This window comes from Triticum urartu, chromosome 5A (assembly GCF_056163025.1).
Source record: "Triticum urartu cultivar PI428250 chromosome 5A, HENAU_Tu73, whole genome shotgun sequence".
Taxonomy (NCBI): domain Eukaryota; kingdom Viridiplantae; phylum Streptophyta; class Magnoliopsida; order Poales; family Poaceae; genus Triticum; species Triticum urartu.
In genome coordinates, this window is record NC_141877.1 from 144,311,429 (window position 1) to 144,326,692 (window position 15,264).

The window sequence follows — 15,264 nt, forward strand, 5'->3', positions numbered from 1 at the left end:
TTGCAATTGGCTCAACTCTCACATGACCAATCTTTGAATAACTCCTTAAATAACACCTTGGTCAACACATAATCTATTCCTTTCAACCTTGAAGCTAACATATGGTCTTCAAGAATTGCCTATGAACAAATCCTTCGAATATAACTCAAGGCAACCATTAGTCCATATGGATTGTCATTAATTATCAAAACCAAACATGTGACACCATGCTCTTTCAGCTGCACCGCCTGCACGCGAGTGCAAGCTCCCACCACATCGCTTCCCATCGCGAGTCACTGGTCCGAGCGTCTAGATCTAGACCGCGCAGCCATCGGCTCCCCAAGGCGTCCCCTTCCACAACCACACCAGCGTCAATAGGAGGCACACTGCGCGCCCCGGGCTCTGCAGCGACTCCCGGCCACCGCAACACCTAGCTGAGATCCGCTGCAACCAAGGCCTCGCCGCGTCGCGACCTCCAACACCCACACCGGCGCCCCGAGAAGACCGCCACCCCTCACCTTACAACCGTGCTCCACCCCTCCCAGCGCTCCATGATGTGCGTCACCACACCGGAGACAACCACCGCGCCACCTGCTTGACAAGCCTCCCCCGCGCGGAGGAGGCCCGCCGGGGCGCACAACCCTCGCCCATGGCCTTTGATGATTGGGCGCCACCACCACCACCGGCAGCCAGGGAATCAAGGAGAGAAGGGGCGGCTAGGGTTTCTTCTCCGGAGCCGCCCACGGTAGGGGCCCCGGAGGGAGATGGGAAAAGTTTTTGATGTGAGGGGAAACTAACTCGCCTAACTTGTTAAAATTTGAGTGGTGGAGTTTTGATCAGATGAGGACGGGGCGTCGACCCGTTGGCTGGGCAGTTGGGGTTACTGCCAGCCCACCCGAGTTCGAGTCCCGACTCGGACGCGCGGTGCTCACGGAGTTTTTCCTATAAAAAATGTCAACGAGGGTTAGCCCTTGGATTGGTCTTTTAAAAAAAAAGGTTTTGATCAGATGATCAGTTGCCATGAGCTCATTCTATCGTAACCTCAAAAAAAAAAGCTCATTCTATCCTGAAGAGAGAGAAAAAAAAAAAGGCTTGCCGATGGCCCTGCTCCAACGCGGGCGCGGCACGGCAGTCAGACCAGGTTCAGCTCCACCAACCGCCCGGCCCACTGAAGAAACAGGAGCTTCCACCAGCCGCCAGTTCCAAGGAACGAGGCATCCATCATCCTCGAGCTGAAGCGCACGCTCGCCCTTCTCACCAACCACCGCCAAGACGTGCGGCCCATCCTCTGACGACGACGGCCATGGCGGCGGCGATGTCGGTGTCGGCCGTGGTCCCGCCGGCGGCGGCGGTGGCGCGGACGCTGCTCTGCGTGCCCGCCACGGCGCGCGCGCCGCGGGAGATGGCGGCGGAGGTGGCCGCCGCCGCCGCGCTCGGCGCCGACCTGGCTGAGCTCCGCCTCGACCGCCTAGCCGGGTTCGCCCCGCGCCGGGACCTGCCCGCGCTCCTCGCCAAGCCCCGCACGCTCCCCGCCCTCGTCACATACAGGTGAGTGAGTCACACCACCTCCCTCCGGGGATCATCTCATCTAGGCCAGTCCTGGGAGCAGAGGGCTTCTCTGTTGATTCTTATCTGGATTGGTTTGGGTGGTGTTATAGCGGGGTTTAACTTAATGGGGGATTTTTTTTTTTAACTTCGCCATGTATCATCATAAGCAAAACAACAGTATGCACTTGTTTGGTTAATTGCGTGTAAACACTGCATGTCGATTTTGCGTCGCTGGCTCATCTAAATGTATGTTGCTTACTGTTGGTTTCATAGGCCAAAGTGGGAAGGTGGTGAATATGAAGGCGATGATGAACCGCGGTTTGAGGCACTTCAATTGGCAATGGAACTGGGAGCTGAATACGTTGATATTGAGCTTAAGGTTTGCACCTAGTAAAACATTTCTTTCTCTTCTGCGAATCGAATCACAAGGCTAATTCACTAGACAAATAAATCTTTATGCTCTGGAATAGAAGAATTAATATTCCACCGGCTTTGTGTGTGTGTGTGTGCCAGTTTGAGCTGATGCTACCAAGTTCTTAACTTAAGAGGCACGTGCACTAAGATGAACCCTGTCCAAGGTTAACAAGACACTACTACTAATTAGCATTGATTAGTTTCGGGGATATTACTCTTGCCTTCTGCACCTATGAATAAGTTGGTAGCTGCTTACAATAATCTTGTTATTGTGCAGGTTGCTGACAAATTTATTAAATTCATGTCCGGAAAGAAACCTGAAAACTGTAAGCTCATTGTTTCATCCCATAACTATGATAACACTCCTTCGGCAGAAGAGCTTGCAAGCCTGTTGGCTCAGATTCAAGCAACAGGAGCTGATATAGTAAAAATTGCGACCACTGCTACTGAAATTGTTGATGTTTCAAGAATGTTTCAAATACTTGTACACTGCCAAGTAAGTTCGCTGTCTAATTCTAAGCAAGCTCAGCACACACTAGTGTTAGCCGTTGCTATTTTTCGTGTTTATAGTATTGGTCTGCAAGACTGCTGTATATACCTCATTTAGCCCAACATCTGCTGATGAAGTGATGATACCTTAAGCTAAGATCGAAAAGGATAATATTCTCTATGAGGAATCTTCTCTAGTATATCTGTACTTATATCATCATATCCAGTGTAAGAACATCCAAATATTGCTATTTTTAGTATAAGTTTTGTTGTAGATAATGTACTTCGATGGCCCTTAATAGCAGACAAAACTGTAAATTTCTTAGCTGATAATGCACTTTTGATGCACTGACATCGATTTAGGGGTTCTCGCACTTGAGTGAGATATTATGCTACGTGACATGTTCATGACTCCATGCTCCATTTCTCAGGTGTTTTAGCAGGATTCCTAGTTCACACTATCTTTTATTTGAATAATGCATTAGGAAAAGCAGGTGCCGATCATAGGACTGGTGATGAACGACAGAGGTTTTATTTCTCGTGTTCTTTGCCCCAAATTCGGTGGATACCTTACTTTTGGCTCTCTTGAAAAAGGAAAAGAATCTGCACCTTCACAGCCAACCGCTGCAGACTTGATCAATGTGTACAACATTAGACAGATAGGCCCAGATACTAAGGTGTTTGGTATTATTGGAAATCCTGTTGGACACAGTAAAAGCCCGATTTTGCATAATGAAGCTTTCAGATCAGTGGGTTTGAATGCTGTGTATGTGCCATTTTTGGTGGATGACTTGGCTAAATTTCTTTCGACCTACTCTTCACCAGACTTTGCTGGCTTCAGGTACTTAATCTTAGTGAGCCACATCACGTACTCTATTTCAACCAGAAGTTAATTCTTTCCATCTTATGAACTGGATTGCAGTTGTACAATTCCCCACAAGGAAGCTGCAGTTAGGTGCTGTGATGAGGTTGATCCTATTGCCAGGGTAATTTCATCCTCCCTTCTTCTGCTACTCCATTCATTGGATTGTTGAACCATTTAAGACACCCAGATTAACGTTTGGGAGTATTCCGTTTTCTTCAGGACATTGGAGCTGTTAATACAATTATTAGAAAACCTGATGGGAAACTTGTAGGCTACAATACTGATTATGTCGGTGCAATTTCTGCTATTGAAGATGGAATAAGAGGTTTCTACATGCCACTATATATTGAACCATTGTATTATTGCTGATCAGTATTCAATTTAAGTGGCTTTTAAACAAATTGGCAGCAACACAACCAACGCATTCTACCACGTCACCACTGGCTGGAAGGCTTTTCGTTGTTATTGGTGCTGGTGGTGCAGGGAAAGCACTTGCTTACGGTGCAAAAGAGAAGGGAGCAAGAGTTGTAATAGCAAACCGCACTTTCGGTATGCATTTGCTCTAGACCCTGTGCTATCTATATTGATCAGCATGCATAGAGCACATGCTACATATTAAAAGACACATCATTTTTCATATTGTATCCTTACTCTGCTTCATATTTTAGGCAGCTATACAGTTTGTCATTACATTTGAATTATTCTGAGTGTGTTGTATCTTAAACATAGCCTTCATTGTACTTTGCAGCACGTGCTCAAGAACTTGGTAACTTAATCGGTGGGCCTGCTTTGACTCTCACGGAGTTAGAAAACTACCATCCGGAGGAAGGGATGATTCTTGCAAACACAACAGCAATAGGAATGCATCCAAATGTCAATGAAACTCCTCTATCCAAGGTTTAAATCTCCTTGTTTTGCTAGTCTGAATTACAGTGAAATATCTTCTGCATTTCTAGTTTCATATACTAATGATATAATTTTGCAGCAAGCGCTTAAATCTTATGCTGTTGTCTTCGATGCGGTCTACACACCGAAAGAGACTAGACTTCTTAAGGAAGCTGCAGAATGTGGGGCCACAGTTGTTAGTGGTTTGGAGATGTTCATAAGGCAAGCAATGGGTCAATTTGAGCATTTCACGGGCATGCCAGGTAAAAAAAATTATGCTTATATTTTTGTGTGCTTGCCCATGAGTTCGTGTGTGGTAGTAAGTCTTACATCGTTTCTCCTATGGCTCGTCATACAGCTCCAGATAGCTTGATGCGTGATATTGTTCTGAGAAAGACATGATAAGGTTTGTTCAAAATGCATCCTCCCCTTCCATAGGACTGTCAGGAAAACTACTTAGGTGCCACTTTCTTTGCACGTTTCCCAGGTTTCCAGTTTTCACATTTGTTCATGGTAGAATCACGATGTTTCTTTTTCCTTCTTTTTTCAAGGTTGTGTGAATTACTAAAATGTGTTGGATATCTGAATGAGGTGGCGATAATTGTCTGGAGATAAAGTCAGTGTGGCGGTGTGGCCATAATATCTGCAGTTTTATTTCTACGGATGCCTAATGGATGGTAAATTTTGATATAACTCTTGTCTTTGTTTTCAGCGGTTGATGGTAAATTCCGAGCGCTGGCAAATTCTTTGGACAACCCTAGCGCTGTGAAGGGAGACAGGAGTACATCACTCAAGCCTCGCTTGTGATAGACACATCCATGTCTGTGGGTTTTCGTACAAGTGTTTGGATTTGGAATCAGCAATCAGTTTGAGTAGATTGTGAGATGGCCTCGCTTGAAAATTTGCATTGTATAGCCCAAATATATTTGTTTGCCAGAAGTTGGTGCATCAGAAAACAGCAAGGAGGCTTTGCTTGCCAGATTGCATGAGTTTTGTAGAATACTAGTAATAATAACGATAAAGTAATATACACCTGTGGAATCAGGTATGTCATGTTCCATTCTCCAATCAAATTTGCTCCCCGTTCGCGATTGGAGCTCCTTTATCAGATGTTCGGCTTTCCCCACAGGAGGAAATTACAGTTAAATGAGTCGCCGGTTTTCCCTGCAAAAGGAATCAAAAATGAAAACACCAAATCAAAAGATCATAAATAAGCCCCATAAATAAGAAGAAACATGAGAGAAGATTTTGGGCTGGTGCAATATTATTAAACAAAGAGATAAGTTCATTGCAACTACTCTCTCGGTTCCTAAATATAAGTCTTTTTAGACATTTCAAATGGAATACAACATACGGATGTATGTAGACATATTTTAGAGTGTAGATTCACTCATTTTGCTTTGTATGTAGTCACTTGTTGGAATCTCTAAAAATACTTATATTTAGAAACGGAGGGAGTACAAATGAAAAGATTGATCTTTGCTTTGACTCATTCACGGCAGAGGCAGTTGCAGGGAGGTTTGAAATGAACCCGACACATACAGTTGGGTGGAGTAAAAATCGAGATCAATTTTTGATAGTGTGGAGGTTGTTGCTGCCTTAATCGATGGTTACTCTTCTTCAATAGCTTCTGCTATCTTTGATGACTATTAATTTAATATCGCTTGACTTTACTCATGTCATCTATGATCATTGTAACAGAGAAAGAAATCAAGTAGCTCATGAACTGGCTAGGATATCTAGATTTTTCTCCTCCAAATATATGGAAGGACACTGCCTCAGATGTGTTTATTCCTCTTATTGTAAGCGATGCTACGATCCTTACAAATGAATAAAGGAGAAGATGATTGTCAAAATAAAAAACAAAGAGATAAGTCAAAAATAGAGAAAGAAGACATGATACATAAAAGAAAATCAAAAGAAGAGAAAAATTGGGGCATTCCGAGAATTGAACTCGGGACCTCTCGCACCCTAAGCGAGAATCATACCACTAGACCAAATGCCCTTTGTTGATGCTAACAGAAACGAATCTTCTACATCATTACGACTGACCGATTGCACAATCTAATTGTCGTCCTGTGGTGATTCTGGCGATAGTTCTTCGGCTCTCCCCCACGAGAACCGGAGCAGGAATTGCAAGAAGAATATATACCCGATTCCCTCCGTCCCGAGCTCAAATCTTGTTTTCCCCCATCTGCTTGATCGCCTCGCCTCCCTCGTTTCTTCGTCTCGCGCGACTCGGCCAGGGGGATCCGGCGCGGAGAGGAATGACATCGCCGATGTCCGGAGACGCACGCACGCCGCCCCGTGGGGCGGCGCCTTACGCTCTGTACCAGTTCGGCACCAGCGGCGCCGCCGTCGCCGTCGCCACCGCCGTCACGCATCCGCTCGGTCAGCCAATTGCTCCTGCACGCTACTTGTTAACTCACAGTATTATATATTGGGTTGGGTTTGGTGGGGAGAACAGATTTGCTAGTACCATGTTCTAGCCTTGCAGTAATCTGTCATAGTTCTGGGCTTACCATGTTCTAGCCTTGCAGTAATCTGCCATAGTTCAGGGCTTTAGGCTTAGTTTACTTGCGTCCATCAGTGCTAGACATTGTTGGCTGAGAAGCCGGGCGACAGATTCTACCGTTCGCCATCGCCTCTTCAAAGGAAAGGAGATGACCAAGGCCGGTTCCTTGACAAGTTGAAAGGATGAGGCAAAATGCTGGGTGATGCCGCGTGCTCGCCACATAACATCGAGAGAGTAGGCTTCTGTCCCCATTGAGCCGCAGTGCCGTGCAGTGTCGAGATGCACCTTTTTTGTACCCTAAGACCTTGTAAACTCTTCTATTGTGTCAATGAAAAATTGGCAGCTCTTTCCAAAGAAAAGCACATCTGATTTTGCAATGAATTGTTATGTGTGGTGGAACTGGAAACTATGTTTAAGTAGATAGAAGCTTGGGATTTTTTCCCTGTAGAAAATAACCGTGTCAGTAAAACAACAGTTTTTTTAATCGAATTAGGTTAAGGTATAGTTCTCCCAGCACAACAGGCTGTGTTGAAAAGTGCTCATCCATCATAGCACATGATAAGCTGTGCTTTGGGAATATCTGTCCTCATGGGTGATGGTCTATATGTTGATATAGATGAGACGTGTATTTGAATGGAATGCATGTATTATATGCTGTCTATGCTTATTACTTCTCCTAATCAGTGCATTCATTTTAACTTCTTGGCTTGGTGTATTTCCCCATTCAAACATTTAGTAGGGTTTGATACCAAAAAACAGAATGTGACAAATGAGCCTTTTTGTCGGGATCATAGTGGATAATGGTTAACATCAGCAAACAAAAGGGGACATATGTATGTGGAGCCAAAGCAAATTAAACATATATTGGCTTGACTAAAACTAAGGAGGTCGCACGGCCCAGATTTATTGTGATTTTTCGGAGATATTTGTCAAGTAGCACCTGGATTGAAAATTGAGTCATGCTTCTGACTTGATAACAGTGAATTGTTTACTGATATACTGCTAAATGATAACGTTGTAAAAGGATGGCCACTCTTTTACGTATATTTGTTTCTCCAAGAAATAAGAAACCCTTTATATATGTACCATCATTTTCATCTTGCAGACGTTATCAAAATTAGACTCCAAATGCAGCTTGCTGGGCAAAGAGGAAACTTAGTTGGAATGGTAAGCATAGCCTCAGGTGTCGCATCATCTATGTATCACCTATTAATGCTAAATTTAATAGTTTTAGTGAAACCTATCAGGGGGCAATATTTACACAAATGGTAGAAAGGGAAGGGCCTCGATCACTCTATCTGGGATTTGCACCAGCATTGACTAGATCCCTCATCTATGGTGGCCTTCGATTAGGATTGTATGAGCCCTGCAAACATGTCTGCAGCTACGCATTTGGTTCAACAAACTTTGCTTTTAAATTTGCATCCGGAGTAGTTGCTGGTGCCCTAGCAACTGCATTGACAAACCCGATGGAGGTTTTAAAGGTACAGTACTGTGATACTTAATTCAAAGTATGAAATAATTTTATGGATTTGATCTTGATCTGGGCACATCCTATAGGTGAGATCACAGATGAGTACAAGCAGAATTAGTACAATTGGAGTGACGAGGGAAATTGTATCAGAGGAAGGAGTCAAAGCGCTTTGGAAAGGAGTTGGCCCAGCTATGGTGAGAGCAGGCTGCCTCACGGCATCACAAATGGCAACTTATGATGAGGCCAAACAGGTATACACTATTTTTTTGTTGTCTTTTGATTGAAAGCAATGAAATTGTCGCATGTACTACTAATTGAGCCACCACTGAATTTTCTTCTTTATTTACTTTAGGTCTTGCTGATGTGGACACCACTTGAAGAAGGTTTTCAATTACATCTCATGTACTGTGAAATTTATCCTGCATTTTGATGCCTATACTTGGATGAAATTTGTTGATAGCTATTTTTCTGTGTGGCTGAAAGGTCGAGCTGCATCGCTGGAACAGCTGGTACACTTGTGACTGCACCTATTGACATGATCAAAACAAGGCTAATGCTGCAACGGGAGTCCAAAGGTGCCAGAGTATACAGGAATGGTTTCCACTGTGCTTACCAGGTGTTAATCTTCATCCTTGGCTGTGAATTTGTATTTTGAAGTGTGCGTCTGTGAATGAAATTGGAAAACTTTGGTAAATAATATTAAATTTAGTCGCTTAACACAGAACCAAAATGCATGGTTAGTAGATAGTAGTTGGCACAATATGAGAAAGGAGCATATTTGAAGAGTAGAAATGCATTATTTTACAGAGTACCAACAATTGGCACTCTATTCAAAACAGGAATATAGAAAGTTATCCCCACCAACTATAAGAGGATTCACATTTTCTAGAACCCCATGCCATGTTTATAGTTTATGTTCGGAATTAAGTGTGAAGAAAAATGCTTTCATTTATTTGGACGTCACAGATCTCAAATCTTAAGCCGCTAATGTATCTTATACATTCTTTTCTTGGTTCACAGGTTGTCCTGACAGAGGGTGTAAAGTCACTTTATAAAGGGTGAGGACTCCGTAATAACATATATACTCCCTCCGTTCCTAAATATAAGTCTTTTTAGAGATTTCAATATGGACTACATACGGAGCAAAATGAATGAATCTACACTCTAAAGCATGTCTATACATCAGTACGTAGTCCATATTGAAATCTCTAAAAGGACTTATATTTAGAAACGGAGGGAGTATATATAATTTTTTCGCTTTATTCAACAAGTCTTGATCATGCTATTTTGTTAAATCATTTGCAACTCTTGAGAGAAAAAAATTGATGAATATAAACTTTACCAGTATACTTATGAAAAACAGCAACTAGTTAAAGATCAGTACGATATGATTATACGAACCACAATCCAAAGCTCTAGTTATCGTCATTTTTTACATTGAAACATTATTACGGGATTTACAGCTACTACAGATTGAATCGATCCATTCGGATTAGTTCTATTTGAGCCTCTTCCACTGTGAATTCCTAACAAACTCTGCAAAAATTTCAGTGGGTTTGCCACCTTCGCAAGGTTAGGCCCTCAAACAGCTATCACTTTCGTCGCGTGCGAGAAGCTGCGGGAACTCGCTGGAATGTCTGCTATTTAGTACCGCAAGAGATTGAAGAAAAATACAGTTCAACATTTGTCTAGTTGGAGAGCATATTTTGCTCCACTCATTTATCGGCATTTCTTTCAACATTCATGAGGGTCTGTCAGAATTGTAGTACTGATTTTTGGAAGGGTAAATTTTTAGCATGGGCTGCTTTAATGGTTAGCCTGTACAGAATAAGGGTTAGCCTGTACTGATCAGATTTTCTCTTCAGGTCACAAAGTTGCGAGTACAGAATAATGTTCTGATTTTCAGTCTGAGCTTCACATCGTTTATTTTCTTCAGACATTGCAATTTTACATCCAGATGGTGTTTTTTGTCATGAGAGATCATGATTTTATTTGTATTACAAAATGGACCATTAGTGCCAAACTGCATGACGGTACACAGCACAATCAATTGCACAATCAGCTCCACCATCTCGAAAATAGAACTGATGTAACCATAGATGCATGTGCCTAGATAAACAATGTACCAAGGAAGAAAAGATAAGTGGCGGGAAAATGCTGTTCATCAAGTTCGGTCTGCCAAATACTCCATCTGTTCCTAAATATTTGTCTTTCTAGAGTTTTTAACAAGTGACTACATATGAAGCAAAATGAGTGAATCTACACTCTAAAATATGTCTATATACATCCGTATGTGGTACTCCATTTGAGATCTCTAAAAAGACAAATACTCCCTCCGTAAACTAATATAAGAGCGTTTAGATCGCTATTTTAGTTATCTAAACGCTCTTATATTAGTTTACAGAGGGAGTATTTAGGAACGGATGGAGTATCAGTGAAAAATCAGAACTGAGCAATGGATAATTATCTTCAAATGGCTGGAATCCAGCAAAATTTAACGTGCTAACTATGCGAAGGGGTTTTTCTCCTTCATAAAGAAAAGAAAGACAAGATGTGGGTTATTACAAGAGCAAAATGGCCCCCATTTCTCCATGTATTAATAAACTTCTCAACAAATTTACATACAAAGAACACGTGAGCCAGCTCTGTTTTATCTCAGCTCAACTCTCAATTTACTTTTCACCTCTTCTCTCACGTTCCACTGCAACCCAAATTGTAGTTAAGATCAGAATCCGATCAAATCAAGACAGCACCTAAAAATCATAGTATAATGTAACTCGGTTGCACGTACCTGCATGTCGTTGATCTCCTCGTCTGTAAGCGACCGTTCCATTGACCTATAGGCTATCCTGTAGCAATGACTCGTCATGCCTTTCTTGTTTGTGAAATTGTCTATTAATTTTACCTGTAAAACAAAAAGAGAGCCCTTCAGATTGCGCGAGATATGGACCTATCAAATTACATGATACCGCAAACTAGTAATACTAGATGAAGAAGCTTAAGCTCCCAACAATCACCGCTAACATTTTAAGATAGAAATTAAACAGCGAAAGAGTTTGCCTATAGGTATGCATGTTACGTGGAGTTGTGGACACTGACGAGAGTTGGGGCCATGGAAATGAACTAGAACCTTAATGTACCATACTAGCAGAAGGAGCTACAAACAATGCAAGGGAAGTCTGGCACTAACTAAACCATTGCCGGATAGAGTACAAAGCAAGGCTGCCATAAGCTTGCAGAGACTAGAGCAAATTCTTCGTCTAATTTGGAGCTATGTTATGCTACTCTTTTTTTTAGCAGAAATGTTATGCTACTCTTTGGAGTACCACTTAATACAGAAATACTGCATACTGCATACTGCTGAGCCACAAATTGAGTGACAAGTAATTGTTGGTTATCTCACTAAGAAATTTTGGACATGGCTAGTGCTTAACACAAATTCGATTTACAGCCATGCGTCCAAATCAGAGTGCATACCTCCTCTACAAGATCTCCAGCAATTCCTCTGACAACCTCACATAAATTGTTCTCTGTAAATTCATCATTTATCCAGAAACTCATATCCTTGTAACAGGGTGGAAACTGTAGAACAGAAAAAAGTCAGCTAGGGTAACTTGATGCAATTATCGCAAGTGTATATACATGAATTGCGGCAATCAATGCAAATCATATTAGGATACAATTTTTAATCCAAATTTAGCCACATTTACCAATTAGATGGATGTCACAAACAATTTAAGCTGTAATTTCTAATGCTAGATGATCCAAACTAATGGGTGCACAAAGATTTGGTTTAATTTGTTCTAGTGGGCGTACTTTGCATAGTCAAATGAGCTCAACCAGATGGAGCAATTATCTCCAGCATCCTAGTGACCTTCTAGCATTTCGCAAGATGCAGAACCACTTTTATTCTAGAACAAATTGATTTTATCCACGGATGATATACAGATACACATAGTAAATGATATTGCATACCTTCGAGAATGGCTTGAACTTGGCCCCAAGCTTGCCTTTAGAGAACTGAATAATAACAATACACATATCTTAGCCATAAAGTTGAAAGTGTGCATATGAAGAAAATCAGTTCAGCATAGAGTTATGGACAAAGTTTTGTTCTGTTAACTAAATTTTCTGATATTACTGCAATAGCACTAAAAAGATGGCCCAGAGGTATACCAACTGAAGTAAAGAGAGTAACCTGAGTTTTGAGCATATGTCAGAACTCAGGAACAAACATATCGGTTATTATGTCAAGTGTTAAACACTCATTAGGAAACATAAGTTGTTCTTGCGAAACTCTTAGAAATAGAAAGCACAAGTTCTTCACATCAGAATTTCAAGTTTAGTACTAGTAACTAAAATCAACACTATCAGGATTTTCATTTAGAGATCAAACACTCGGTCTTCCAAAATTTATAATCTATAAATACAGCAAATTAGTAATCCTAGAGATCAAAGGGGGTGGCATAGAAAGATGAGCTCTGTTGAATAGATCAGCACATAAGTCAGAGGACAGAGATAGATTAAGAGGCTATATTGCTTCAACATCGATAATTACTTTTCACACGATTTGTGGCTCAGCAGTATGCAGTATTTGTTTAATATGTGAACACAGTGAGATAACCAACAATCCAATAGTAGCAGCAATACCTGGGATGTGAACCGCTGATCATTTGACCAGAACAGTCGAATATCTGGAATATCAAAGAGGACCATTGCTAGTCGTTCCAAGCCTAGTCCGAAGGCCCATGCAACATGATCTGTCCTACCATTGCTTTTTAAAATTTCCTGCTCAGTGACCCCAGATCCCAAAACTTCCAACCAGTCACCCTACAAAAGGTGATACAGTTCTTTCAGACCAGGCACCATGAAGACGCAAGTTGTGTAACATGTTTTACTTTGATTCACTTACTACAACAAACCTGGAAATATATTTCGAGTTCAAAGGATGGGTTGGTGAATGGGAAGTAAGTATCAACCCAGCGCATCTCCACAGCACCTGCACACAACATATTTTCATCTAGTTTAGCTGACATGTGAAGCTATTTTATCATTGCCTTTGATGACAAGGAGCAAGCCAAGGCATTTTTTACCAAATAAATGTGTTGCCAAGCCTTCCAGCGTTTTCTTGAGGTCTGTAGCTGCATATGCTGTCCCATCCATTCCGGAGCCTGACCAGTCATCTGGAGAGAAGACACGAAAGCCTTCCATCTGTATGTGTGAAAGATCAATAGAATTCATAACACATTTTGAAAACATTTAAGTACAATCTGGGAAAATACAGTTACCTGATGGAAGACAGGGTAATGAGTTGAATCAATAGAATCCCTACGATAAACATCTCCAATTACAAGAAAGTGTGTATGCCCTTCTCTTAGCAGCTCTGCTTGATGAGCGCTGGTATGACACCTCAAGACTGTTTGAGAATCGACATAGTATGTGTCATTGTAACTCCGGCTTACATGGTCGGCAGGGACCAAGACATCATCAAAGTTCTGCAGAATGCACCACCTCAAGGTCAGTGAGAAGGTAAGAACAACCATAGTTGGTTTTTTAATCTGGAGAACCAGAACACAGCAACTAAGTGACCGTTCACTAGAAAAGGGAGGATAGCAGGAGAGCAAAGGAACAAGCAATTGGACCCTTTCACAATTTTGAATCTTAGTGTTTTTTCCTCACTCTTTTCCACCCCAAGTGCCAGGTTTCATTTGACCATATAATTAGAATTGCCCTTAGTTAGGCACAAGTGCTGCACCATGTTTAAGTGATTACCATAAAAATGTAGGGTCTTCTTAGCTAACATTCAGCTTTTATATTCAAGCTAATATAAGCAATAAGCTATTGGTAGATCATACCTGCTTAGTAGAAACAAGAGGGCAGAGGTCATCAAACTTGACAAACTGGCCAGGAAAACTTTTGTCAAAGTAATCGTAGATAGTATTCTTGAGAATCCCTAGAGGGTGGTTATCCCTCCTGTGCAGCTGAAGACCTATTTTTGAATAAATGGTGTCTGGCACATTGTTCGTCGGGTCATCCTCCTTGACGACATCTACAAAGGACATCGAAACAAGTCAGCGCCTGCTAGCTTGAGACTTGACACGGCGCTGTGATACATTGCGATTTAACTCCCCACCAAATTCCATTGGGATATTAGCACATTAATCAACGACATTCCATCCCGGAACCCAACCATTCGATCGACCGCGTGGCACTCATACTGCCGGTAAGCTCCGGAAGAATGTGAGCACTAGGCGTATCAACTTCACCTTCCTCCTAAATCCCGTTATAAGACTACTTTTATGCCTGGTCATGGTAAAAAAAACGTTCTAGTGCGGAACAATGCCAGCAGCCAAAGTTAACCAAGCCTAAAAACCTCTCTCCCCACTGCCAAATTCTAGAACCCTCCTCCTCCGAGGCCCACTAACCGTCCCCAAGATCCCGCCGTCAGCACCAGGGGCAGGAGAACTCACCCTCTCGCGCGATCTTGACGCCGCCCACCTCGACGGCGGCCTCCGCCGCCGCCGCGGACGTCCGGAGCGCCCGTGCCCCTGCCGGCGGCGGCGGTGCTGAGGGGAGGAAGCGGGCTGCGACGAGCAGGCGACGGGCGCGCGAAGGAGAGGGGCATGGGGAAGGGGCGCGTGTGGAGGAGAAGGCGGCGGTGGTGGGAAGCGTGGCCATGGCGCGCACACGAGCGCGGAGACAGGCGGTTCGGATAAGCGGGCGCATGGCTGCGTTGCCCGGATTGTCGCGTGGTTTTTCCGGGTGGGAGAGCGAAAGCGAAAGGGGGACGAAGACACAGGAGAGGAGAGCGAGGGTTAAGATAAGAGAGTAGGGTTAAAAGGAAGAGAAGAGAGTGTGGTTTAAGGCTTTAAACCGATGGAAAATGTTTCTCAGCTTCACTCGTTTTTCCGAGAAAGCGCAAAAGCCTTACGCCCCGTTTGGATCGTCGTTTAGCTCGTAGATACCCCTGTAAACCCGATACACACCTCCCGCTGTCGTTTTCATTCCAGGCGAAAACTATACTACGACTGGTATTATACACCTGTAAATTAAATCCAGACGTATCAACTTACAACGATTCAAAGCAGGGCGATG

The 15,264-nt window shown here is 42.8% G+C and overlaps 3 protein-coding genes, 1 long non-coding RNA gene and 1 other non-coding gene across 9 annotated transcripts; 2 read left to right on the forward strand and 3 right to left on the reverse strand.

Moving 5' to 3' along the window:
* Window positions 1–1,117: 1,117 nt before the first annotated feature.
* Window positions 1,118–5,240, forward strand: MEE32 (dehydroquinate dehydratase, putative / shikimate dehydrogenase). Of its 4 annotated transcripts, XR_007283502.2 has the most exons (12): window positions 1,142–1,527; window positions 1,801–1,906; window positions 2,219–2,437; window positions 2,916–3,271; window positions 3,353–3,416; window positions 3,515–3,620; window positions 3,704–3,844; window positions 4,044–4,192; window positions 4,281–4,443; window positions 4,539–4,640; window positions 4,732–4,796; window positions 4,893–5,240. XR_007283502.2 is itself a non-coding variant. In XM_048673171.2 (11 exons), the coding sequence occupies exons 1-10, from the start codon at window positions 1,283–1,285 to the stop codon at window positions 4,580–4,582; spliced, it is 1,593 nt and encodes a 530-aa protein (XP_048529128.1). In that variant the 5' UTR covers window positions 1,143–1,282; the 3' UTR covers window positions 4,583–4,586; window positions 4,893–5,240. The 4 variants fall into 4 exon arrangements, 2 of the variants coding, with proteins under 2 accessions (XP_048529127.1, XP_048529128.1); XR_015604125.1 differs by having other exon boundaries at window positions 4,539–4,796; XM_048673171.2 differs by lacking the exon at window positions 4,732–4,796 and having other exon boundaries at window positions 1,143–1,527; window positions 4,539–4,586.
* A 701-nt stretch (window positions 5,241–5,941) lies between these two features.
* LOC147970621 (uncharacterized) lies at window positions 5,942–6,808 on the reverse strand. The gene is made up of 2 exons (XR_015604126.1): window positions 6,703–6,808; window positions 5,942–6,586 (listed from the first exon to the last, which is right to left on the reverse strand). It is a non-coding gene; the product is annotated as an uncharacterized LOC147970621 (long non-coding RNA).
* LOC125508459 (Mitochondrial substrate carrier family protein) lies at window positions 6,098–10,119 on the forward strand. Of its 2 annotated transcripts, XM_048673177.2 has the most exons (8): window positions 6,100–6,571; window positions 7,801–7,862; window positions 7,943–8,179; window positions 8,256–8,420; window positions 8,522–8,571; window positions 8,653–8,785; window positions 9,190–9,227; window positions 9,721–10,119. In XM_048673177.2, the coding sequence occupies exons 1-8, from the start codon at window positions 6,448–6,450 to the stop codon at window positions 9,815–9,817; spliced, it is 906 nt and encodes a 301-aa protein (XP_048529134.1). In that variant the 5' UTR covers window positions 6,100–6,447; the 3' UTR covers window positions 9,818–10,119. The 2 variants fall into 2 exon arrangements, with proteins under 2 accessions (XP_087381814.1, XP_048529134.1); XM_087525688.1 differs by lacking the exon at window positions 9,190–9,227 and having other exon boundaries at window positions 6,098–6,571.
* TRNAP-AGG (transfer RNA proline (anticodon AGG)) lies at window positions 6,114–6,185 on the reverse strand. The gene has a single exon. It is a non-coding gene; the product is annotated as a tRNA-Pro (tRNA).
* Window positions 10,120–10,604: 485 nt separating the features above from the next.
* LOC125508457 (phenylalanyl-tRNA synthetase class IIc family protein) lies at window positions 10,605–14,973 on the reverse strand. The gene is made up of 10 exons (XM_048673172.2): window positions 14,640–14,973; window positions 14,025–14,218; window positions 13,458–13,664; window positions 13,263–13,380; window positions 13,092–13,168; window positions 12,820–12,999; window positions 12,145–12,189; window positions 11,647–11,751; window positions 10,961–11,074; window positions 10,605–10,870 (listed from the first exon to the last, which is right to left on the reverse strand). Exons 1-10 carry the CDS (start codon window positions 14,893–14,895, stop codon window positions 10,820–10,822), a joined length of 1,347 nt encoding a protein of 448 aa, XP_048529129.1. The 5' UTR covers window positions 14,896–14,973; the 3' UTR covers window positions 10,605–10,819.
* Between the last annotated feature and the right edge of the window lie 291 nt (window positions 14,974–15,264).